Source organism: Mus pahari, chromosome 6 (assembly GCF_900095145.1).
Source record: "Mus pahari chromosome 6, PAHARI_EIJ_v1.1, whole genome shotgun sequence".
Taxonomy (NCBI): Eukaryota; Metazoa; Chordata; class Mammalia; order Rodentia; family Muridae; genus Mus; species Mus pahari.
Window position 1 is genome coordinate 101987324 of NC_034595.1, and position 25068 is coordinate 102012391.

The 25068-nt window shown below is 44.5% G+C and overlaps 1 protein-coding gene across 13 annotated transcripts in view; it reads right to left on the reverse strand.

Moving 5' to 3' along the window:
* Positions 1 to 4163: 4163 nt before the first annotated feature.
* The window catches only part of LOC110323791 (calmodulin-binding transcription activator 1), a 229194-nt gene continuing 208289 nt past the window's right edge, over positions 4164 to 25068 (reverse strand). For 6 of the 13 annotated variants that reach the window (XM_029539866.1, XM_029539862.1, XM_029539869.1 and 3 more), the window contains 7 exons: positions 21300 to 21487; positions 20420 to 20666; positions 19424 to 19495; positions 18160 to 18180; positions 16690 to 16883; positions 15559 to 15633; positions 4164 to 4424 (listed from right to left, as the gene is read on the reverse strand). In XM_029539866.1, coding sequence (XP_029395726.1) covers positions 4361 to 4424; positions 15559 to 15633; positions 16690 to 16883; positions 18160 to 18180; positions 19424 to 19495; positions 20420 to 20666; positions 21300 to 21487 — 861 coding nt within the window. In that variant the 3' untranslated portion in view covers positions 4164 to 4360. Of the gene's footprint in view, positions 4425 to 13019; positions 13051 to 15558; positions 15634 to 16689; positions 16884 to 18159; positions 18181 to 19423; positions 19496 to 20419; positions 20667 to 21299; positions 21488 to 25068 lie in introns of all 13 variants that reach the window. The other 7 variants (XM_029539864.1, XM_029539860.1, XM_021201165.2 and 4 more) reach the window with 3 other exon arrangements.

The following is a 25068-nucleotide window of genomic DNA, read 5'->3' on the forward strand; positions in this document are numbered from 1 at the left end:
GGATTTGGTTGAAGTCCCCTCTCAGGTTCTCACATGACAAATATTTGCCATTGCACGGATATTAAATCCCTAAAGGGAGCCTTGGCTTAGAGAACTGTTGTAATTCCCTGGCTCTAGCGGAGAAGAGAAACTCGATTTTTGTTCAAAGGGGGTGAGCAGTATACGTGGAAAAGAATCCCAACAATCTCTAAAACAGATTAAATAAGCTCAGTTGGTGGATTCATTCAATGAAATACACTAAGGTATTTTTCCACTTCACCAATGGTAACTCCCAAAGGTGTGTGTTGCAATAAAGAGCGCCACTCCAGTGGGTACTAGGTTGAGTAGTAGCTATAAAAACCATTCTGGGTAGGAGGAAATGGAGATAACAAGCACAGATCCGCTGGAGAGTGTGGGGCCAGGCTTAAACAGTGAACAGAAAATGTAGTGGGCTCCTGGTGGGAGGTTCAGAGTGTGAAACTGGCATTAATTCTGAGGTAGATCAGAAGTGAAGTACTACCAGAGAGATAACAGAACTCTACAGCGAAGAGGACTGGAACAAGAGACAAAGAATACCTAGCAGGGAGGCCTTGTGAGGTAAGCTGGAAAGGGTCTTAAAAAAACAAACAAAACACCTTCCCAGTAGAGTTGAAGAGTGTACTTAGTTGGCAGAGTGACTGTCTAATATGCAGCCCTGAGTCTGATCCCCAGAACCATGTAGACCCAGCCTCTTAGCACACCCATAATCTCAACGAAAGCTTTTAGGTAAAAGGTTAAGAGGTTCAATGTCATCCCTAAGCTTAAGCGTTGGGAATTCATGGGTACTCTGAGCTACATGAGAAAGGTTAATTTAAAATTGAGATCCTTATCTTCCAAGTAACTTCATTTACAATAAATTGATGTGTTAAGGAACCAGGCAAGGTAGGTAGGTAGAAAGGAAGTGCTTTGGGAAAGTGGCTCTAAGTGAAAGGCTGGGTGGGAGAACACTGCATGTGGAAAGTAAAAAAATACTTTCAGTTCTAACTATGACCTCACCGTCAACACCTTGGATTTCAGGTCAGGTTAAAGCAAAACACAGATAATATGGGGAAATTTTCTTCATTTTTAATTTACAGCAGAAAGAATATAAAGCATTCAGAAAACATTTTCCATATTTTTAAGGGCAATTCAAAACATTTTGCATGGTTTCCAGCAGCTGAGTTCTTCAACAGATCCATTGACTCAATGATGCTTTACATGCACAATTACAAAAATAAAACTTACAAAAAAGGAGACATCTAGACTAGTTTTACATGCAAGTCTCAGGGACCCCCCGTTGGGCGCCAACTACTGTGTGGAACTGCCATAAGCGACCGTGCAGCCAGAAAGGGGTTGGTTCGTCTTAATGTCTTTATTTCATTCACACAGTACAGCTGATTTTGAATGGGTAACAAGGATAGCAATTAAATCTTCAGGAGACAGAATAAGATTAGCTATTAATTTTATCATGAAATCCTACTCCTGGCACTTGGGAATTCAGATTATCCAAGAAAGCTGCGCCTACCTATCACCTTATATTCAAAATTAAGAGTTACAATCAAAAAAGGTGGTCAGAAATGCTTTGTGTCAGTGGAAGTATGCTTTGACCTCACCTAGAATTCACAGTTGTACTGGTAGGTTTTGACCCTACTTCTATCCCCTCCATAAGAACTTCCTAATTCTATGTAAGTCTCTATCTTCCAGAGTTTTCTAACGTATTCAGCTAATGTGGCATGTGAAACACTAAAAAATAAATAAATGTGAGGGTTGAAGCAAATCCACTGAGATCATTGCTCTGGTCAAATGACTGGTGATCTGAACCATAAGCAATGGAGTAAATGTATCGAGATCCATGATTGAGATAGGATATTCTGAAAAGAGCTGGCTTTACATTCTATTCCCTGTTATGAATACAATTGTTTATGTAAATTACTCAGTGTCCTCAGACAGGTCAAATTGTGTAAAATAATAGGTATGGCCGGGGTGGGGGGGTCGAGGATTGCAACAGCTGCAACATAACCCACACATGTAAAAACAAAATGGGTCGGGTCAGCTTACAAATATACAGGTGGCTCCTAGCTGTGGGGCTGTCGCTGTTCCAAGCTGATCACAAGCAGAAAGACATGTACTGTACAGTAATTTGAGGTTGGCAGTGAAAGGAAGTAATTAAAAAACAAGTACAATTATAGAAAAGGCACCGAGAGCACTGACCCCAGTTTTTATTATTATTATTATTATTATTTTTAACCACAATCCTTTTGTTTATACCTTCCTTCTGAAGACACCAGCTTAAAGCTCATTTGTGAATATTTTTAGGCTTCACAATAAGCCTCGAGTTTTAACTCACGGTTGGCAGCCAGAACCATGTTGGTTTGTTTTTTGTTTTTTTGTTTTAAAAAGAAAATCTCATACCAACCAATTCTCACACTTCACCTGGGAGTTTTAAACTGGCATTAGCAAATGCAAAATTGGTTCTATCATAGGTTAGCTTTGAAAGCATCAGATTTCTTTGGCTCCTCATTACCTGGAAAGTACTGTACCGTGGCACCCTTCCGTCAACACCAATCTCCACCGAGGTTCCCTTTTATTTTGTCGAGTGAGCAATTTTTATTCGTGGTTTTTTTTGTTGTTGTTGTTATTGTTTTTTGTTTTTTAATTTCCAGCAGGAGATATGAAAATGTGTTGTTTTTCTCATTTTGTCCTAATTTTTTTTTCTTTGCTAAACGTTGATCATTCTAATGTTCTTTGTTGGTGTGAGTGGATGGTGTTAAGGTCTCTAAGGATTCATCTTATGATTATCTATTTTGCAAAAGTAACTTAATTTTTTTTAAGCAATATTAGCATTCACATTACTTGGCACCTTTGGCAAAAAAAATTTTTTTAAATAAAACAAAATAAACTCCTGATAGCCAAAATTAAATGTAAACATATCCTTTTTTTTTTTTTTTAAGTAATGCTACTCTGCCTCTTTTCCTAAGTCTAAATACAGTAGCTCCTTTTTATTTTTTGCAGGTCATGCTTTAGCAAAATGTTCTCCTACAGAACATTTAAAATAAAGTACTCTTATAGTGAAATAAAGTTTTTTTTTGTTTCATTTTACAGACCATAGCCACTAATGCTTTGCTTTTGTTCTTTTTCTTGATTTCATGCACATCTTTGTTTTAATATATACAATATATACAAACAATACATCCACATTGTTCTCGCTCATTCAGACAAAACTATACAAATAATTCCATCTTGCCATGTTATTGACCTCTGAGAATAAAATATTTAGCAATTAATATAACCCCTTTCAAATATTTTCTCGCTTTTTTTCCTTCATTTCTACCTTTTGTATGTACACAGAAACCACTCTGTTTGGATGAGATAGAGCCAAAACATGGAATTTACTGGCCAGAATGCAGCACCACACTGGTCGTTTAGGTGGCAAATGTCCAGGCAAGGTTTATGATCCCTTGGAATTACTACGGTTTCCAAGGTTACTAAAAAAGGCTACATGCGTTACCAAGTCTTAAGTAATCCTCACTGCAAGATAGTGGGGCAGCCAAACTAAAGTGCTGACCATGAGAAGGGACGGGATGGCCACTATCCTTGCAGGTTCCTGGGGGGTGGGGGTGGGGGGCAAGAAAATGAATTTAAATCCCGTAAGCTGTTTCTCATTATTTCCCGTGCATTACCCGTTTACCACACACCCACCCCTCTGCAAATTTTCACAAGACATTAAAAACCTGCAGATTTTAAAAGTTGCATTAAGTGTGCTGTAGAGATTCAAACGAACGGACTGACGAACCGACAGACAGAAAGGAAAAACAAAAACAAAAAAACAAAACGGAAACTCAAAAGAAACTCAACAGTGAAGGAGATGAGGACAGGCGGACTCGCACAACTCGGGTGATCTAAGCCCTCCACTGAGAACCAAGGATTCAGCTTCTTGGAAGTCACCGCAGGTGCAGGCGCAGCACTCCTCGTGTGGCTGACGTCGCCCCGCCTGTTCTTATCTATATTTTTGGTATAAATATTTGTACAGTTCCACACGATGTTTGAATACAGCCCTAATGACAAGGAAAGCGGCTTCCTCCTAAGATGAAGCCCTTCTAGTTCCTCCTGGTGTCTTGTTTTTCCTGTGATCCAACAGAAGATTTGAGTTCCAAGATGTCTTGCTGATCAAATTAAAAGTTGTCCATGAGAGTGCAAATGTAATGACCAAACATTCTCGTTAAAATCCTGCAGCTGACTCCCCAGAACTGCAGAGGGATTGTGTGTGTGTGTGTTTGTGTGTGTGTGTGTGTGTGTGCACGAGCGTGTATGTTGTTGCATGTCTCTGCTAAAAACAGAAATGGAAAGAGTCTGAGAAGCAATGTCACATTGCTAAGGGATGCTGCTGTATGTCTTCAAGTTCCTTGGCCTTTTTCAATTCTTTCACTCTGGAAGAGAAACAAAACACAACACCAGGTGATAACTACAGAGTGGAACTGTGACCAGATAAAAGGAGAGGGGGTACTGCCCCCGAAATGAGATGCCCAGACAAGCCCCTTCTGAAGACTGACAACAGGAAAACTTGTAAAATTGTTGGGAGAATATCCAAAGATGAAGATGTGACCCTGTGTAAAAACATGGAGCGTTTCACAAGGGGTGCTCCAAGAAGAGAGCAAAGCTATTTGCTATGCTGTTCTGAATCAAGGGTGGTACTTATAGCTTGGGAACATTTAATTCCTTGAGGAACTTCTTCCTCTGTCTGATGGACTGCTATAAATGCCTCACAATTCCATGTGATGTAAACTAGGGAATTAGCACACAACTTATTTAGCTCTGAGTAGACCCAGGGACTGAATCATTATTTCACTCACAGACTCCAGGCTGCTGGCTACCTTAAACCTGAACCTACAACCTGCACTAAATTCCTTCCCCTACTCTACTATGTTACCGTGTCTCATAGTTCTTGGTTCCCTCCCATTTCAAACTGTAACTTTAAAGTTCATGTTCCTTCTCAGAGCTCCCAAATGGGCAGCATTAGGATCAATACCAAACAGGGACTTTGTTTTGCTTATCAGAAATACTACACATTTAGGTTAGACCGCCATGGAGAGCTCACACTGTGGAGAGCTTTATCAATTGCTGCTCCAATTTCCATTTTTTAAGTGTAAGACTGCCTTTTAAAAAATGTGGTGCCTGATGAGATGAGGTGCAAGGGAAGTGTTGTAGGATATGAGACTAGGCCTCTGCATGGACGATGGCAAGTGTATTAATGGCAGAATAGTCAAATGCAGGGCAGTGCTCCTTGAGTCAGCTAGTCTCCAATTCCCCAGAGTAACATCTTCCCAGAAGCTGGCATGAGAGGACAGTTTAGCCAGACAGAAGCAGGAGTTTCTGAGGGTGTTCCTTCACTGCCCCAGTGACAGAACAAGCAAACATTTGATAGGCAGTGGGCTTATTCAGACATGAGTCAAATGTGGCTTCTGTCTAAGGTCTCTCCAAGTGTTTTAAGATATGCTAGTCCATTAAAAGTTATTCAAGATGAATGTTAGTATTTTCTAAATATAGTCAATAAAACTCAGTCAAATAGGAACATTTGGGGAGTCACTGGTGGCATGGGGGGGAGAACCAAACTATTGGTGGATAACACAGGTGGGCAACGAATGGAAAGAGGCATGTTCTGAGTAATTTAAGAACTTTTAGATTTACAACCTTCAAACAAAATCATTTCTTAGGAGTGTGAAAGCTGCTGTGATCTCTTCAGGGAAAGAAGATATATCCTTTGGAAGGAAGCCTTCAACATTTATGTTAAATTGATGTCATACATGAAAACTGCATACACCAAGCCCAGCTTAGCACAGCTTATTTACAAGTGGCAGTGTATCTCCTAAACTATGCTTTCTTAAAGCTATATTTAATATGCCTGTTGTTGTTGTTGATGATGATGATGTTGTTTGTTGGAAATAGGGTTTTTCTATGTAGCACTGGCTGTCGTGGAACTCATTCTGTATACCAGGCTGGCCCCAAACTCAGAGATCTGCCTGAGTGTTGAGATCAAAACAGTGTGCTCTACCACTGCCCGGCTTAATAGGCACTTAATAATTAAGGATACCATAGCGAATTAGGTCCTAATGTGTGGCACCATGTTGTAGTATAGAATAGTACAGGATTATAGGCCCCTAATTTTGGACATGCATACTTGATAAATGGTTTCTTAAAAATTGAAACATGCTATAGGCCTCTGTTCAATTTTTAAACATGCAGCGTCTAGACTAACATCCCTTTTGGCTGGAACAATGCAAGGCATGCATGGATGCCAACCTCACTTCCAGACATGCAGTGTCTGAGCTCACACAGACCCACCTGCCAAAGACCTGCAAGAGACGCATGCTATGTCAAATACCGTGGTTTTTTTTGTGCATTAGCACAGAACTCACTCACAGCACCGCTGCTGAGACCTCTAGAGTTTCAAGATGTCTGAACTCAGACATCACCCCAGAGACAGACCTTCATCTTTCTAGAACCATCAGAAAAGCTTTACACGTATTAAGTTCATTGCAGATGTGAAATAAAAAGGAGACTGGAATGTTTTAGGCAACTTCATACCAAAGAATCTGTAACCAGCTGGTCAGGATAGGTATAAAGTAACTTTATACATCTAGCTAAACTGGTCACGAGGACGGGCTTTTGAAGACAACCCCCTGCCTCTACCACTTACTTCTTTCAGAAGTTAAAATGTCAACTAAGTTTTCACAAAGGTTTAGGTTGCCACATAATGAATGCTGAATTAATTATTAATTAATGATGTCATCACAGACCACTAAGTTAAGGAGAGAGGCATGTCCACACATGTGCAAGAAGTCTACATAGGAGAAATGAGAACAATCCGATTTTCAGGCACATTGATTTCATTGCACTATACTGGAATTATGCATGACATCGGAGGAGCGGAATGCCATAGGACTTTTCTTTAAATGGAAGTCTGTTAAAGGATGCACTAGAGAAAAGAGCGTTGGGGGGGAAAGACTAATCATACTCCAGTATTCTGAAAGGGTACAGAGTGCCTGTAACTAAAACACAGCCCCAGTCTCTAATCTGGAAATTTAGACTGCAAGATTCATAAGAATTAAGCGACCTTCCTTAGCTTGTGCAGCTGATAAATATCAGAGCAGCAACTTGAACTCATGTCTGACTGACTTCAAAACCATTCTGTTCCACTCCACAGCCTCTAACAGTTTTGTTTTTAAATTCCTACTATATTGTTTTGTCCAAAAGACTTTAATAGGAAAAATAAATCTGGACCATAGTTTGAATGAAAGTAATAATGATTCTGTGTTCTCCATTCTAAGACACCATTGTTTGTGAAGCATTATATTGAATTTAATTATAATGTTATGGGGGAAACACCCTCATACAAAAGTGCACCTGGTCTAAGGCAATCCTGGAACCCTGAATCACACACAAAGAATGTGCCTGTTATCCAAGAAGACAGCCTGCAATGTAAGGCAGACACACCCTGCTCACACCAAGCCACAGACACAGTGGGGAAACAGACCTGTGCTGTCAGTCCTGCTGAAATCACCAAAGAGGGCTTCACAGTACTTAAAGAGAAAGTGAGGATGAAATAGGTGTCTACATTTCCCTTTAAATCAAACACCAGGCAGATAAAATCAAGCACTCAAATCATATTGCCTCCACAGAAATTCTATGTCTCTAAGTTGATTTGAGATAGTACCAGAAGTACTAGAATTTTCAATAAATTCTAAGAAACAGTTATTTCAAATGAATATTCCAGAGACTTTTTTTAAAAAACTGATTTTGCCTTATCATTCATGGACAGAATAATTAAAAGGCATATTTTAAAAATGTCTTTATCAATGAGAAAGCTATGTAAGTTTAATCATCATCTCTGTGTCTTCCTCCTCACGCCTGTGTTCTCCATGAATCACAATGGATACATATTTCTACATTAACTACAATGCCTGTTTGCCATTCTCTTTTTTTTTTTTAAGACTTATTTTATTTATATGAATATGCTGTAACTGTCTTCAGACACGCCAGAAGAGGGCGTCAGATTCCATTACAGATGGTTGTGAGCCACCATGTGGTTGCTGGGAATTGAACTCAGGACCTCTCATAGAGTAGTCAGTGCTCTTAACCACTGAGCCATCTCTCCAGCCCATTTGCCATCCTTTAAGATGCTTCTTTAAAGTTTTTACTTTTGTGTGTGGTTGTGCACGCAGCACTATATTTACACATCAAAGCTGGGGGGCAGCTTTCAGGAGTCCATTTTCTTCCTCTTTCATAAATTCCGAGGATCAAACTGTTGATGCAGCCAGCACTTACACTCACAGAGCCATCTCTGTCTCTAAAAGGTTCCTAAGATATTGTTCTATGTATCTGTTTACACAACAGAAACTAGTGGAAAAAAATAACTGATTTCTGTTTCACTCAAACCAAAGTTAACTGCCTGGACTATTTTGCTTGGTATCTCCTGTTACACACATGTTCAGTCCATGAACCTGGTAAACATAGACTTCAGTTTTTGAAATTAGATTCCTATTTGGAAATGCAGTGCCTGTGGTTGCTACCTGTGCAATTTAGACCCTAAGTCCTTAGCCTGTTTTGTTATGTTTCACAGCAGCTAAGGATTGCCAAAGTCTGGGTTTTCTTAAAGAATTACAAAAGTAAGGCCCACATAGGACTAAGAAAGAAGTGTACTTAAAATGTCCAGGTTACCTACCTATGTTAAAATCAATCAATCAATCAATGGATTGCACTTGTTTCCATTACACAGAATAGTCTTGCATGACATAGGATAGACAAACACAGGACAGAGCTATAGTCTTTATATGCACCAGGTATTGCTTCCTCTAAGGGGAGGTATGAGGAACACATTTCTTTCTAACTTAATTATGTGTATGTATCTTTCTTGGGGCACATGCACAAGAGTGTAGGTGTGTTTTCTCGAGTAGGAGCTACATGAGGATGCTGAGAACCAAACTTCAATCTTCTGCAAGAACAGCAAGTGTTCTTAACCAGCAAGACATCCCAGCAGCCTGAGAACCGTATTTCTGACTCTTTTATCAGTAATTTGGAAGGTACTTGACTAGCTTGGAGGTACAGGAATCAGGGCAGCAAGCCTTTGAATTGGGACCATTCAAATCGGACGATCCCAAGATTTTTCTGAGCATTCAGGCTGCAAATAATTCACACTCTGAGATACCGAGGCAGTCTCAACCAAAAACAAAAAGAAAGCTGCATCAAATGGACTGGAGTGATGTATAAGCAGCAGCCCTGAAAGCCAGCAGAAGCTCACAGGGTTGACTCCATCAGATGTCCAATGAGAATACATGAATAAATGAGAGGCCTGCTGCAGAGACTCTAGTGAACAATGGCTTCATGGGAAAAGCGTCAGGCAAAGCCGCTTCATTACATCTACCGGGTGACGCTCAGCCAGAGAGATGCTTCATGAGTCAGTGGCTTTTAGCAGGCAGAGCCTCGCAGTGCTGGCCACCAAAAAACCACAGGGCAGCCTGATGCTGCTTTCTGGTTAGTTACCTGTTGCTCTCAGGGCTGCAACAGCTTGTGGTAAATTTAGGAAAAGAGAGATCTTGCCATATTCCAGAAATTTCATTTGGATTGCAAAATAAAAAAGACAGAGAGGCCCAATAAGAATGACAGAGAGCATGTTGTCTGCAATTTAACACACACCACTGTGTTCCAAAAATATTCATTTCCTAAAAGAGGCAAGTGAGACACAATTACTTTAGAGATTCATGACCCTCTATGACATGTTTCACATTCATTTCTAACTTCTTGGTAACACGGGGCCACCAGGAATCTAAACCTCGTGCCACATTTATAAAGATGTGGCTAACACATCTGTTGTCCCTTGATGACGGCTCAGCTTTCTGCAACACTACTCTTTTGGGTGGGGTCAGAGAATGATCCCTTGGATAAAAGTGTATAGCAAAACCAATGCCGATTTGTAACCCCCAGAACCTGGTGACAATGTGCTCCAGGCAGTTCACAGGCTGCTCTGGAAGGCACAGCTGCTTGGCTGAGGTAACCACTCACCAAAATGTTTGGTTGCTTCTCACAGTGAAGGATTGGAAAACCCAGCTCTCCAACACCTGTGGTTTGAATGCTTGAGATTGAACATGCTACCTCTTCTTCCTCTAACAAAGACTCATTTCAGTAGAAGAGCCCCACCGACCTTTATTAAACACAAGCAGTAAGCCAGTAATTTCCAAAAATAGGTTAGTTAAATACCAAGGTTAATCCTAAGGACTCTGCGGACTGTGTTTTCTGAAGCCCCCCTTGTTACCTTGTACACCTGTCTAGGATATATGGACAATGGCCTCCCTCATTTATGAGGGGCACAAAAGGACTGTCCTTAAGACAGAGGACAAAACCACTTTGTATCTGGACAGGGACACAGCTTTGTGTCTGCATACATTTTCAGCAAATTATGTCTCCATACTGAGGCCAAGCTGTTGTGTGATTTAGTGACTTGCTAGTTCCGTAACGTGTATCTCAATGGTTCTGCGGTAAAACTGGGAAACGCCACATGGGGCACACTGGTGGTCCACGTGGAAGGCAGTATTTCTCATACAGTGTTGGGAAATCCTCAAACCTTCAAAATGATACCCCAGTCATGTGCATGAAAGTAAATAATAATTCATTTAAAGAATGCAGAATAAACATTCTCCCCTTAAAGTAAAACTGTGTCTGGGAAGGGAGGAAGGGAGGGAATCAAAGCTTCAAACCACACACTTATCAGAAGTTGGTAATTCCATTTTCAGTTATTGGCTAAATCAGGAGTTAAGCCTGGGTGAAAGGCAGGAAACAAATGAGCCGCACTCTGGATACAAGTGCGTGTGTACTGGTCCTTTCCCAGCCTGCCAAAGAGGCTGAAATGAAAAGACACACTTGGTAATTTTGGGTCACCCTGCAGCTGGGATACTCTGCACCCAGGATGAGCTATGGTATCCTAAGTCTGCTGACAGTGGCGCCTACCTTTGTGGAGGTCCTTCTGCTGTGGGCCTGGGAGTTGGGCCAACAGCATGTTCCACACTGTACCACAAAATGTAACTGTACATATTTAATTACTTTTCAGCATATACACCTCTAACTGGTTTGCTGTACTTTATAAATTAACAAAATAAGCATGTTATTCTCTTTGACACGCTATCTCAGGACTAGACAGGAGACAGGAGAGACTGCTCGGCTCCCAAGGAGAAGTTCAACTTGGGGGACTATCGGGGGGGGGGGGTGCCACCGCAAGTCCTTGAGGAAGAGAGAGGGAGAGGAGATCTTACTGGCAACTGCACCGAGCCATAGACAAGCCATTCCTCAGTAAGGAGCTGGATAAATGGTCCCGTCCCAGAAGGAACCTGAAACCCTCTTGACTCCTCTCTCTCAAGCTCCCTGCTGACTGCGTGAGGCATGAGGGATGGTATGAGATTCCAGCTTCCCATGCATGAGTGGGAGTCTCCAGAGTTCATGGCAGAATGCAGCAGGCACTAGAGAAGTTAAAGTAGGAACTCTGGTTTGCACTGAAATAGCCTTTAGAAAATGAGCTCTTGACAATGATCGTTATTGACATACCAGAAACTAACAAGCTTCAAAAGTGCTTAAGCAACCATCTCCAATGTCAGGTCCCTTCAGCAGGCTCTACAAATTGCATTTAGCATGCAAGATACTACCACTGAGGTAAACCGAGTGCTAGGGCATGCACCTGTCCTCTGGAGGGCTCATTGTTGTTTCTAGTGAGAGAGGTGGAACCTCCTCTCACTTTCTCCCCTATTTCAAGCAGACTTGTCTAAGAGGCTCTCCCATAGGGGCCTGGACTCTCTCAATGGTGAACAACTGTCCGAACTGAACTGAACACTAAGGAGAGTGAGAACTGCTAAGTTATCAGCATTGCTGTGTTTCTGATTTTGGTTCCAAGTTTTCCCTTCAGCAACTGTTCATGGCTAGTTTGTCTGATTCCTGTATTTAAAGTAGTCACAGCTGTTCTACATGTAAGTCATTACTCGGGAAAAATTTGTAAAAACTCATTGCTGTATAATCACGTTGGCACGGCAGCAGCCTGTACAGATTGACGTGTTATACTGAATTAATTTCCTCTCAAAAAGCTAACAAAGTTAATCCAAAATCCAGCCCAATGTTGCTGAGTTCTTGCCCTAGCTTTTGAAGAGTTTTCTGCCACTTTCTTCCACTGTCACTTCAATATGTCTCAGCTGTATTCCCACGCAGTGTGCACCTACAGACTGGAATCCTATGCTCAGACATGGGAACATTGGCAGTGTCCACTGACTACCTAGTCAAGACAATGTCTGCCACATATAAATGCGATTTGAACAGCTACTCCCAACCATAACGTAGAGTCTCCAGCTAGGCTCAAGGTACCTCACATGGTTTTTAAGGAAGAATTACAGTTCAGCACTGCACATCAGGCACACCTTCTGCTGTATACTCGATGTCCTAGGCAGGTCTGCAGGGCAGCTTTGTATCCTGACTTCCCTCACACCTCAAGGGAAGAGAGCTCTAGAAACTGATGCTCTGAGGCAGGGTGATGGGGAAGGATTATTTGTAAATAATGATTTTTTTCCACCCTATCACTTTCTAATGAGCTTTTGTGCCTAAGAAATTTTGACCAACTTTGAGGAAATCTGCTGTGGCAAAATACTGTAGTTACAAAACCACTTGCTGAATGTTTTCCTGTAAGGCCGCCTCCCGTCAGCAGGAAGGCCTGTGTGGAGGGCGCTCTGTCTGGCCTGAGCATGCTCTTGGTGGTCTCAGAAGGTTCTCCCTTGCTTCCTCATGCATGTGCACAGCGACTGAGTGGCTGCTCTCCTGGTTCATAGACAGCAGGGTTAGTAGTCAGGGTTAGTTTTTTTATTTTGTCTTATTTTTCATTCAGAACGGATGTGAAACTTACTGGCATACCTACGCTGCAGCCCCATGCAAGCAAGCAAAAAGCAAAATATTGACAATGGAAGAGAAGGAGAAACTGGCTAGCAGGCAGCTAAACTCACCCTTTTGTACAGCCTATGGTCCACCAGGGGGCTTCAGACAGTAAAACAACACCAGAGAGCTATTAGCATGTGAGGGTCATGGCAGAAATCTTATCAATAGCTTTATTAGCATGTGAGGGTCACGGCAGAAATCTTATCAATAGCTTTATGTCACCCAAAGACACTAGCAGGTGGTTTCTCTTGGGAAAGCCAAGAAGGGTTGTGGCAGGGATTTGGACAAACAGGAAGAAAACCCATCAACTTTTAAAAAACTGTTGCGATTCTATGACTTAGAAATGGGTCCTGCTGACTTCTCAGGCCACTGTCTACCTACCTTGTTGAGAGGGTGTCATGAAGTTTTCTACTTAACACAGATTGTAATGCTAAGAGACAGTAAACATGAGAGTTCCACTTATGAAAGTAACCCTAAGTAAAGCAGAATGTGCTGCGCACATCTGAGGGAAAACACAGGTTTAAAATAGCCCCCAGGAGAGAGCCAGGACTTCACCAGGCTCTTTAGCAAACTATGTTAGAGACTGGAAGTGAGCAGAGAACACTGCATCCAGCACACAAAGGCTCCTGCGGTCCGCTTGGGTGGTTTTTATCATCTGAACTGTGAAAGAGCAATAGTCTTTATTTCGCTGCAAATGGTGAGCAGAAAGAGCCCCAGACCTGATGCCCTCCTTCCCAGGAGACCTTGCCAGCCTCCCTGGGGATGAGCTGGTTAAAATAGGAACTCAGGACAGCTGAGATCTTCAGCAAATTCCTCAGTTAAAGTTAAGTGAGGGACTTCTCTGTCCAGCAAGCAACCTTTCGTGCAGTTATACTTTAAGTGTCTCTTTGACTTATTCACTGTAAACACAGAACACACCCTCAGAAGAAGGCACACTGGAGCGTCAGTGAAGGACTCGGGTAGCTCCGCTTGCTCTGCTTACCCTGCACTTCTCACATACGTTTGGACTCAAGAAACATGAAGTGAACACAGCGCAGCACAGTTTAACCCACGATGTTCTGGTTTATTGAAAACGGCCTCAAAAAGCAACATTAGAGTCTAGACCAGATGAACCAGTCTCACCAAATGGAGTGGCCGCTGTGCACCATGGGAGCTAAGTCTACTAGTCTCTGTGTTGGACAGTGTTTTGGGGGCTCTCATTCTGCAGGCAAAACAAAGAAGATGAGCAACGGGACTTCTGAAGAGGTAAGGAAAGTGACCCAGGTGAGGACGAGGTAATTTACCAACCGAAGAAACTCGGCTATTCTACCAAGTCATAACTGTTTGACCACCAACTGAAAGGGATTGGCTTAACAACAGAGACAGGAGACTGATCGGTTTGGGGGGGGGGGGGCTTGCAGAATCACTCTCATTACGTGAGATCGTACCCTGTAGTTTACTGTTTCCTGCCAGGACTTCTTCAGTCAGCTTATTCCTACTTGTATTTCACATGCTAGCTCTTAAGGCAGGAGGGGCAGGGGAAGGTGGTGGTGGAGGCGGAGGAAGATCTTGATCCAAGGCATGGCAGAGCAGCCAGGGCATGAATCTCCTGTCTTGGATTCCATCTAGAGGACACCTGGTACCCTAACAAGCTCTTTAAAGGCTTTCTATTACTGTTGATGGAGTGGCTACTATGAATGTTTCTTTTTATGATCATACAGATGAGTGTCTGTGTTAAGAGTAAGGCTCAAAGGCAAGGTGTTTTGAAATAGTGCAACATAAAGAGAAAGAGAACCTGACGTGAGGTCTCAGGAATGAGGGGATGGTTAAATAGGAGCAAGAGCAGACAGCTCAGAGCCAGCTTGAGACCGCAGCTCTCAACTGCACAGCTCCCGATACTCTGGGAACACATACTCCCCCTCCGTGCAGCTCCAATGGCCACCGCTATGGACTCCAGGCTTCATCTATAGAGAGAAAGCCAGCCTCTCCCTCCAGCCCCGGGCATCTTACGTCTTCAGCAAGAAAAGCTCACATTTGAGGGGATGCTCCTCTAGCAAGGCTCCATGAAAACATGTTATATCCTCGGGGACCAACAGGCTGTCTTTTCCTCTGTGCTCCCTGCCCTCCCACCTTGGACCAAGTCAGACTGGCTCTCTGTGCTAAACTGAGTGGAAATGCTATATTCAATGTATCCAGCAGAGGGCACCAGCTGCTTAGTGGAAATTTCACATGTGAGAACCTAGAGGTCTGTCTTCCTGAATTTTCTGTGTGGATGCCAATTAGCACATTAAGGACGTACCGTTAAGACCATAAGGCAAACTGGCATATAAATGGCAGGCTAAAGAGAAATTTGGACTAAAAGTCCAAGTAAATTACCATTCATGCCCAAATAGAAACAGAAAAGCACTACTGGGGGGAGGGGGGGCGGTGTCTCCATTGTCAGACACACACCCTCTGGAGTCACTGCTGCCCAAGTGCCAAGATGACACCAATCTGTTACAACCTGGAGTGCTTGACCCATGCCTGCTAGAGGTTACCAGCATGGCACAGAACCAGCAAGTGGTTAGAAAAGTTGGGGCTGTTCTATTATTCCTTATGAGCACAACGATAGATAAGGACTTGGTGTACCTGTGGCGACAGCGACGCAGAAACCTCATTATCTTTCGAGCAGCTTGGTCCTGCTTTTTGGTCAGCAAACTGCTCCTGAAAAAGTCAGAGCATGACCGTCACAAGAAAGGTCCCAGAAAGCTTGCAGTGCAGACCCTGAATACATCTGATCTACAGCTGGAGGAGACTTTCAGTTAACCGATGTCACAAATCCAACTGAAAAGCATACACTGCTCCCACGGCGCTGAGGTCAGCCTGGGGACCCTCCCAGGCCTTTGCTTTGTCTTCTTGAATTTGAGACAGCGCCTTGTGCATCTCAGGCTGGCACCAAATCCCCAGTGCAGCTGAGACTTCTGAACTTCCGATCTCCTGCCTTCATGTCCCAAGTGCTGGCACTAGAGGCATGTGCTTCCTTGACCACTTTATGTGAGAGAGGATATGGAGCCCAGGGCTTTGTCCGTGCCAGGCAGGTACCCTGGGGGCTGAACTATGGCTCTCTCCCACATTTTAAAGGAGACAATATGAAGACTAAAAATGAGACGGTCCCTCCGTATGCCCTCACAACTTATTCATTCGTCTGAAGTAAGACAAGGGGTTGCTTTGTAGGCCAGATTAGCCTCGAGTGTTGGGGTTACAGGTGTACCACCATGACCAGGTTTTTTCCATTTTTTTAAATTGTCATTGTTGTTGTTGTTGTTTGTGGAAACAGGCCTTACAGTGCTAGCCAGACTTCTTCAGTCCAGGAGTTAATTCTGAGCTTGATACTCTCTTTGGTCTATTTTCTGTTTTTAATCTTTAGTCTACTACTTTCTAAACTGGAATCACTGAGTCCTGTGTACTCTTCCCAATAATTAGGGAATAGATCAAAGTTCAGAACACTGCAGAATGACTCTCTAAGTACAAACTCTGGTTCCAACAAATTCTCATCTATATTGAAGTTGGCCAATGACATAAAAGTAACACCATGTGGCAGATAAAGGACCTTTAAGTGAGACTAACAACTAACAACGAATAGGTACTGTTACACAAAGTCACAACACCTAGGCTATGCTGGAGAGGATGGTGCTGCCATGCCTGGGGTCCTGCACGGAGGCAGGTCTAGGTACCATGCCAGGCAGATCCTCCGTCAAACCCTGCAGGCTCTTGACCCACCTGAGCTTCTGCTGCACAATGACAGCAGTCCTGCGGGCTGGCCGTCTCCGGCCACACTTCTTGTAACTCCGGTAGAAGTTCTGGATCAGCACTGCAGCACGCCTGCTCTGCTGGAACCGCTTCTGCTCATAGTAACTTCGGAATTTGCTCTGGATAAGGATGGCCGCCTGGGTCATCTTTTTGTAAAGTGCATACTGTGGGGGGACACAAAAGGAACGGGACAGTAATAACAAGAGTCGGAAGTCCTCCAAGCTTAGGAGGTAAGAGCCCCTCCTTCCTTCCTACCCTAGTCTCTGCTGGGAGCCAACCTCAGGATGCCAACAGCAAGCTTCCAGTACTTTTCCAAAATGTAAAGAACTACCTCTGGGATGGCCTGCGGGCAACACTGTATCTCTACCGTCACAGAGCAAGGCACTCTGCCTCTCTTCAAGATTTCCAAAGGCATTTCAAAGGTAAAACCTTAAGCTGTGTTTTAAGATGAGAATTTACTATCCAATTTCAAAACATTTTAATTCTTAAGTCTGTCTCTTGATTCCACTCAAAGAGCTACCTAGCAGTCAGCTCCTCTTTCTAACTAATTTGCTCCATGGCACAAGTTTCTGATAGAGTTACAAGGTCCCAAATACAAGGCTTATCACGAAACGCTGACACTTTTAAGTCATTTCACCCTACAGAAGTGTAACAACACTCATCAGTCCTATACAGTGGGCCTGGGAATGGACCCTGGGAGGCCGTTAGAGCTGTGGGCTACTTAGGAACCACTTCAGAGGCCCCCAACCAACCTATTCCACAGCCACAGATCAGAGGAAGGGACAGGAGCCAGGCCTGGCTCCTAAAGCAGTCTTGCAGCCCTAAGATACCATGCCATGTGGGAGTTTCTGACAAGTGAAGAAGTCACACAAAGCTCTTTGCTGAAGGCAACTTTCTATTGCTAAGGGACCACCCACTCAGAACCCTAGACCCATGCCTAACCACATCACTAGCTGTGCCATAACACGAGGAAAGGAAACTGACTTCTTAGAATGTCCAAAAAGCAAATCTGCACTCCCTTGACCTGCTTTAGATTCCTTTCCACCCATCCAAAAGTCCTTTAAGGTAAGAACACTGCACCTTACAGAGCTTCTATGGACCATGCCATTGTGTCCTGAACACAGTGCACGTTCTGGTCCCGGGGGGTCACGGTGAAGCCCTTCACAGAAAGTAGGTATTTGCTTAATATTCACTAGGTCCAAAGTCACCAGCTTTCATGGACTGCCCTGGCCATGAAAAGTCCACCTGTTATTAACGCCCAAACCTCCTCCACTAGAAAAACCACAGGTCCTCAACGACAGATCTGGTGTGTCTGGCTGGCTTAGCAAAGGAGTGTTTGATGCCTCTGCCATCTTAATGAGCCCTCCTTGTGGCTGGTGACGGGTATGGCATTGGTGACTCTGGTGAAATGGTTTGTGAGAGGACTTGATGTATCATTACCTTCAAGGCTATCCATGTCAGCTTGGGGGAGAAACAGAAAATACAAATTAATGTTAGTTTACCAAACAGAGGGAATAAACCAGAAAAAAAAATCCCAAAACCAGTGTAACTCCCAACCCAAACCAAAAGCAACAAGAAGGCAGCCTGGCTGTGCTAATGTCTTCCACCATCCAAAATACCAGTTCTCCCCACTTCCAAAGACAATGCCTTCCATCTTCCTAGCAGAAGACAACGTTCACTCAGCAGGGATCTTTTGCTTCTTCTTCTTCTTCTTCTTTTAAATAAATAACTGCTGTCATCACAGACTTGAAACCTCAATTCTGTGTGTGACATAGTCTAGTGCTAACATGAAGCCTGCTCACCAATCACGGAGATAAAGGGACCACAGTGTCAGCGTTTTACATAATAAACCTTCAGTGTCTGGGATCTCGGACTCAACTGGCCAGAGCTGGAACCCTTGCCTCCCTGACCTTGATAGAGTTTAAAGGAGAAGTTTGGAAGACAAGACAAGACAAAATAAAATAGTAACACTTGTTAGAAACCAAAATCCTGGGTCAGGAGAGCACAGGACCTCAAATTTCTCTATAGTTCTTATACAAGCTAGCACACAAGCTAGCCCTTTCCATAACAATGTAAGGGCTACCCAAGGTCCAGGAAAATAAATCCAAGGTTTTCTAAAACCTTCTCCAGAACCGACAGCGCGTGAGTACATGCCTGTGCATGTAAAAGTGGATCCAGGTTGGCCTTGAACTTGCCATCCTTCTGTCTTAGTCTCTAAGTGCTGGAACTAGAGGCTTGTGCCACTGTTCCCAGTAAAAAGACCAAGGTTTAACATTGAGTCTAAAGTCAATAAGGAAGTTTCAGTATTTTATAACTACCTTGATATCTATAAACTCTAACATCTGCTTAATTTTCCAAGCCTACATTCTTCCTCTGTGAATGGCAATACAGTTGCTTGGAGTAGCCCTAAGACTATAGCGCTTCTGAAGACTGGCATACCTGGCCCCCCAGGTAGTCCGGTTACCCCACAAGCAGGCAGCAAGGCCTCCAGGAGACAGGCCTGCCTGTTATTCTTGCCCCTATTGGCTAGAGCTCGAGGCAGGGTGCTGTCCTCTTTCCCTAGGGTTCTTAATTCAAATTAGGTCTTTGTTATCAGGAGCTGGGGGTGGGGCTTTTTAGCCAAACTGCGGAGCAGCATCTTCCTCTGAGGCCAGGGCAGCTTGGACAGGTGCCCTTCCCTTCTGGGACACACAGCCAAGTGTACCTGTTTGTACTTCCTGTAACAGCGCTGGATGACGGCAGCAGCCACTTCTTGCTGTTCCCGCAGGGGTCTGCCCTGAAAGGTAAAGCGAGGGAGATCAGTAAACTGACCTAAGACTTGCCAACATACAAACAGCTAAAACCTTTACTCATGTCATACAAACTAACAGAAGAATTGTCAACATATGGAGGCTGCAGAGAGGGCTCAGCAGTTACGAGCACTGGCTGCTCTTCCACAGATCCCGAGTTCAATTCCCAGCAACCACATGGCAGCACACAACTGTTTGCAACTCTAGTTCCTGGAATCTGACACCCTCAAGTAATTATCATCAAAAGATTTGCCATCATACAAAAAACTTATGTGCCTGCTCAAGAAATAAAACCCAGGTTTACTGAACCACATCAACAACAATCACTATAAATTAAGAAAAATAAATTTTCAGAATAAATCTCCAACTATCTTTGCCTTTAAAAGTCAAACCATATTTGGATGTTAAGAGGACTAAAAATATGCACTTAAGAGGCTTTTAACAAATTAGGTATTGTTTTACTAACCTTTCAGGCTCTCTGCAGTCTTTCCTAAATAATCCGACGACTCTTTCCTAACGCCTCTGGACAGCAATAAATTCCACTAGGAATGTGTAGAAAGTAACAGATTCCCACCCAGCCTCACCCCCACCCCAATAAAAGCATATGTCTAAGGTGATGACCGAGTTCCCAGGGGCTCAGGGAAGCCCACAGTCCTCATGCCCCCAGACCTCCAAGGGTTTAGGGCAGCACACAGTCCTCAGATCCTGATTTACCCATCTGTCCCTTAGGGCTGAGACGTCAGTTTACCAACAATAAGCTGATGAGAGCCACCCCACTGCTTGTATTTGACTAAAGCTCCTGAAAGTTATTATGATGATAATACAATGTAACATAACATCTTCCAATAGACATTTTATTAGACCACAAACCACAGGGGAAAGGGGCCAGGATGCAGATGCTCCTCCTCTACCTTGTACTTCCGGAAGGCTGTCTGGACAAGCCTGGCAGCTTCATAGAGTTCTCTCTGCTCGTGGTCGGACAGTGTGAGCTGAGCGAGCTCATTCTCCACCTTCTCACTGGTGGACGCACTCAGAAACTCCGACCAGTCTGCTGCAGAGGGAAGGCTGGGTCTCTCGAAAGCCACCTCACTGACTGGAGAGCCTGCAGGACTCAAGCTGGCATTAGAAGACGGAGTGAGGGGCTCAGGGTACGCACTCCTAAGACAAGAGAAGAAAGAGAAGACGGTTAGCAACTACTGACACCGTCCATTAATTAATATCCCAGTAATTAATAAGACAGGATCCACCAGAAGCTACCTGGGCTGGTAAGATGTCTCTGCTCTGTGAGTGGCTTTACACACTCAACACTTTGGTTGCACCTTGGTGAAGTTCCTACTGAGCACCTATTACCAGTTTAGCACTGTGCTATTTCTAAGCCCACTAAGGACACTATGTTGCCTCTAGGAAACTTTAGCCAAAGTAGGCATATCCTGAGATAGCATCAGCTCTTTATTTAAAAGGCTTATTTATCTTATGTATATGAATGCTCTATCTGCATGAACAGGTACATGCCAAAAGAGGGCATCAGCTCTCGTTACAGATGTCTATGAGCCACCATGTGGGTACTGGGACTTGAACTGAGGACCTCTGGAAGAGCAATCAGTGCTCTTAACCATCCAGCCATCTCTCCAGCCCCATGACATGGCACCTTATGAACAATGATGTAGGAGAAAGCAACAGATGGAAAGAAGACAGAAGTAGCATACTGTCCTATGCTCTACTTGGGAAAGTCTCTCTTTACCCTTGGCCTCCCTGTCTCCAGTTAAATCCCCAACCCCAAATCTTCCCAACCTGATGTGGGCAGCGCTGGGCAGACGGTCGGCATCGGCTAGGTAACTGGCCAGCCAGCTCATCGTACTGCTAATGGTGGCCGGATCTGTTCTTTCCAAGGCTGAGGATTCCATGGGCACAAAGTTCTCCTGCTTGATTCGGTCTGGTGTGGCCTCGATAATGTGCTCCGCCAAGGTCATCATGTTCACCTGCAACCAGAAGGCCACAGAGCACATGAGCTTAGGAAAAGCAAAACAAAAAACAAGCCTTCAAACTCTATCTCCTGCCCCTGACCTTGTACAGGACATGGAGGAACACAGAAGTTGGGAAGAACAGATGACATATGCCTCCAGACTATACATTCGAACAGAATTTTAACTTAGGATACGATTCACCCTGAGACCTAATTATCTCCTAATCATAGTTTGGCCTCACAAATCTTCTAGAGAACTTCTGTCTTGGGCCCACTGTCTACTATCAACAGCATGTGTCAGTTATGGATCTCACACCTGGTGTGGGGAGGTGGGGGTTCCAGGTAAAACAACATCTTAAAAATAATGGCATTTATTTTATGTGCCTGCATACGTATAGCCAGAGGACAACATGCAGGAACGAGTTCTCTCCTCCTGCCTGTGGTCTAGGAGACCAAGCTCAGTTTGAGCTGAGGACAAACACCTGTTACCTGCTGCATTATCCTGTCGGCCCCTAAATGTTTATTTTTAATTAACTGTGTGTGTGTGTGTTTGTGTGCATGCATGTCTGTGTGTGCACATGTGAAAGCAGCTGCTCACAGCCCAGAAGAGGGTGGTGGATCCCCTGGAACTGGAGTTGAAAGCCACCTGGCACAGCACTGAGAACCAAACTAAGGCCCTCTGCAAGGTCATCAACCTCTCTGAGCATCAAACGAGAGCTTGCCGGCCCCTAAGATGTCATCTTCCCTCACCAATATCCTTCACCACTCCCCCACTTCTTGTCTGGATACAGCAATCTGCTGAACCTCAGCTCAGCTATGCCCACCTGCTTCTGGATCTCCTACACTTAGGGGAAGGTTTATGGCCCAGTTCTGGGATGTAACGCTGTGCAGCATGCAAGTATGAGAACACGAGCCTAACCCCAGCCGCACATAAAAAGGCAGAGCACAGCGACATGGGCCTGCAATCTCAGCACAGGAGAGGCAGAAGCAGCTCAGAAAGTTACCGTGCTATGGGTTCAAGCTTTGCACACTGGTTCCCCAGTGTATGGAGCTGCTGGGGGGAGGCTGTGAAACCTTCAGTAAGTAGGGTCTTTCTGACAGGGGTAGGGTCGTCCACTTGCCAGAATCTAGAAGCACCTGAGAGAAACCTCTGGGCATGTCTGTGGAGAGTTATTCTGATTACACGCATTTATGAAGGAAGACCAGTCTTTCCTGTGGGTGGACTGTTCTCTGGACTGGTATCTTGCCTGGTCTGTGTACCATAAAGAAAGCAAGCTGAGCACAGAGAAGCAGTCACTGGCCCGTGTCTCTTGACTTTGCTGTAAGGTGAGCAGCTGCTCCAAGCTGCCTTGACCTCCCAGTCACTAGAGACAGTGTCTTGAACTATGTTCTCTACATGCTAAACAGACCTTTCTCCCTTAGGCTGACGTTGTCCGAGTGTTTTATCACAGCACCAGAGGAGTGTAAGACACACGCTGTAAAGGCAGAGCTCCACTTCTGGTTCCTGAGCACGCTCTGGGCCCTGCCATGCCCTTCCAAGGCCATCGACTCTCTAACCCGTCCTATACTAGGTATTCTGATCACTACAACACTAACACATAGAAGACTACATCTCAGTTAGATGAAGCTTTCAGAAAGGCAAAGTTCTGGGAATGGAATCAGATCTGGGTGGATGGTACGGTGGGGACACTGAGAGGTGATGCAGGAAGCAGAGCTGACCTAAGACTTTTCTGACAGTCAGACAACAATCTAAAGTTGGCTAAAGCAGATTTTACAATCTAAAAATCCGACACACACACACACACACACACACACACACACCCCAGCCGCAAAAAAACAAAAAACAAAAAACAAAAAAAATTTTATCTTATTTTAAATAAGATAAAATTTCCTCAATGAACAACTATCTATGACAGTGTTTCCGTAAGGTTTAACTAAGAAGATAAGAGCCACCCTGAGCACAGACATCGTCACCCCAAGGGCTAGGGACATGGGCTGAAGAAGCAGAAAGCCAGGAGCACCAGCAACCAGCGGCTTCCAGTCTGCTCTGCACAGAGCAGGCGCCTCACGCTCCTGCTCCCCCAGCACAATGCCAGCATTATACCTCCAAACTGAACCAGAAATAACCACTCCCCTCCCCCCCCAGCTGGTTTCGTCATGCCAAGCAGGAAAGTAACCACCACTGGTGCCAGCAGGAATGGTCCACACCGAGGACGAGGCAGACTGTAGCAGGCCGAGCAGAGCCAGCAGCTGGTTTGTGTGATGCAAGTTTGAGCACATCACAGCCCTGCTCATCCCTTTAGCTTTGTCTACAGTTCCTTTCACGCTCTTAAGGCGGATCCAAGGCTGTAACAGCTTCTGTATGAGCCATGAAGCCGGAGAACAGTCACCATCCGGCTCTTTACAGAAAACAAAACAAAACAAAAACCTCACCAGCCTTTTGTCTACATTACTGGACTTAGGCTGGGTGTGGCGGGATGCATCTCTAACCCTAGCTACTTGAGAGGCTGAAGTTGGAGGTCTGACACCAGCCAGGAAACTTAATGAGATCATGTCTCTAGATAAAATTGAAAAGGGGCTGAGGATTGTGCCCAGGGGAGAGTATTTGCCTAACATGTGGGAAGCCCAAACAGTATCATTTGATTTAACCTGGCAGGCATCATCCTGGCTATACAGTTGTTGGTAAATCAGTGGTGGGGTCTGCTGTCCACCAGGAGCAGGGGCTATACACACATGCAGGCTTCCTGTCTGTCACAGAAAACCAAAGAGCTCCCCCAGGGTGCAATGCTCAGGTGTGACTCAGCAGATACACCTCTCCAGGACAAGCTGGCGGGGGCGGGGCCTTCCCACCCCAGCACCACCCCATCTGGTGGGTGGGAGGTACTCTATATCTTTCCTTCTGTTTTGGGATGCTTCAATAGGAACCTGGAAACAGGCTGAGGAGTAGAGCATAGAAAACCATGCTCTCCGGTCGCCCCTTCTGACTGCTTCTGCATATCTGACTTGATGGATTTTTGTCTAGTAGCCTGGTGCCTTGTTTAGTCTATGACAACTTTCGTGCCCTCAGAGGACTCTGCTTCCTACGTTCATTACAAGGGCAGTCAGTTATTAGCCCTGGAGGTATTTCACTACATGCCATGTGAGCCTCAAGCCACAGATGCCCTTCACAATGGCTAGATGACGGCCGTGCTGGTCAAAGTCACTCAGATAATCCAAATCCTGTCTGCAGGCTTCCTTGCTGGCTATTTTTAGGGCCTTGACTCTATTATAACCAGTACCGAAAACAGCAAAGCTGCCATCCCGGATGCGAGGAAGCAGGGGCACTGATTATTAGTGTCGTAAGTTTAGTTCTCAGGGGGCTGGTACTGGAGGGAGGGCTCTGTTAAGGGCCTGTGGTCAGGCCCTACTCACAGTGCCTAATTCACAGAAGGAAAATGTGGTTCCAGGAAAGCAGATAACTCCACGTCTGCCTGAGCAAGACCAGACTGCTAACCCTTCCTGGGATGGGGATGGTCTGGTGTGGGGGGGTGTAAAGACTACGCGCGACTTTCAGAACTGAACCATGATGTTCGGGGCCGCTGTGAGGCTCCAGCCTCT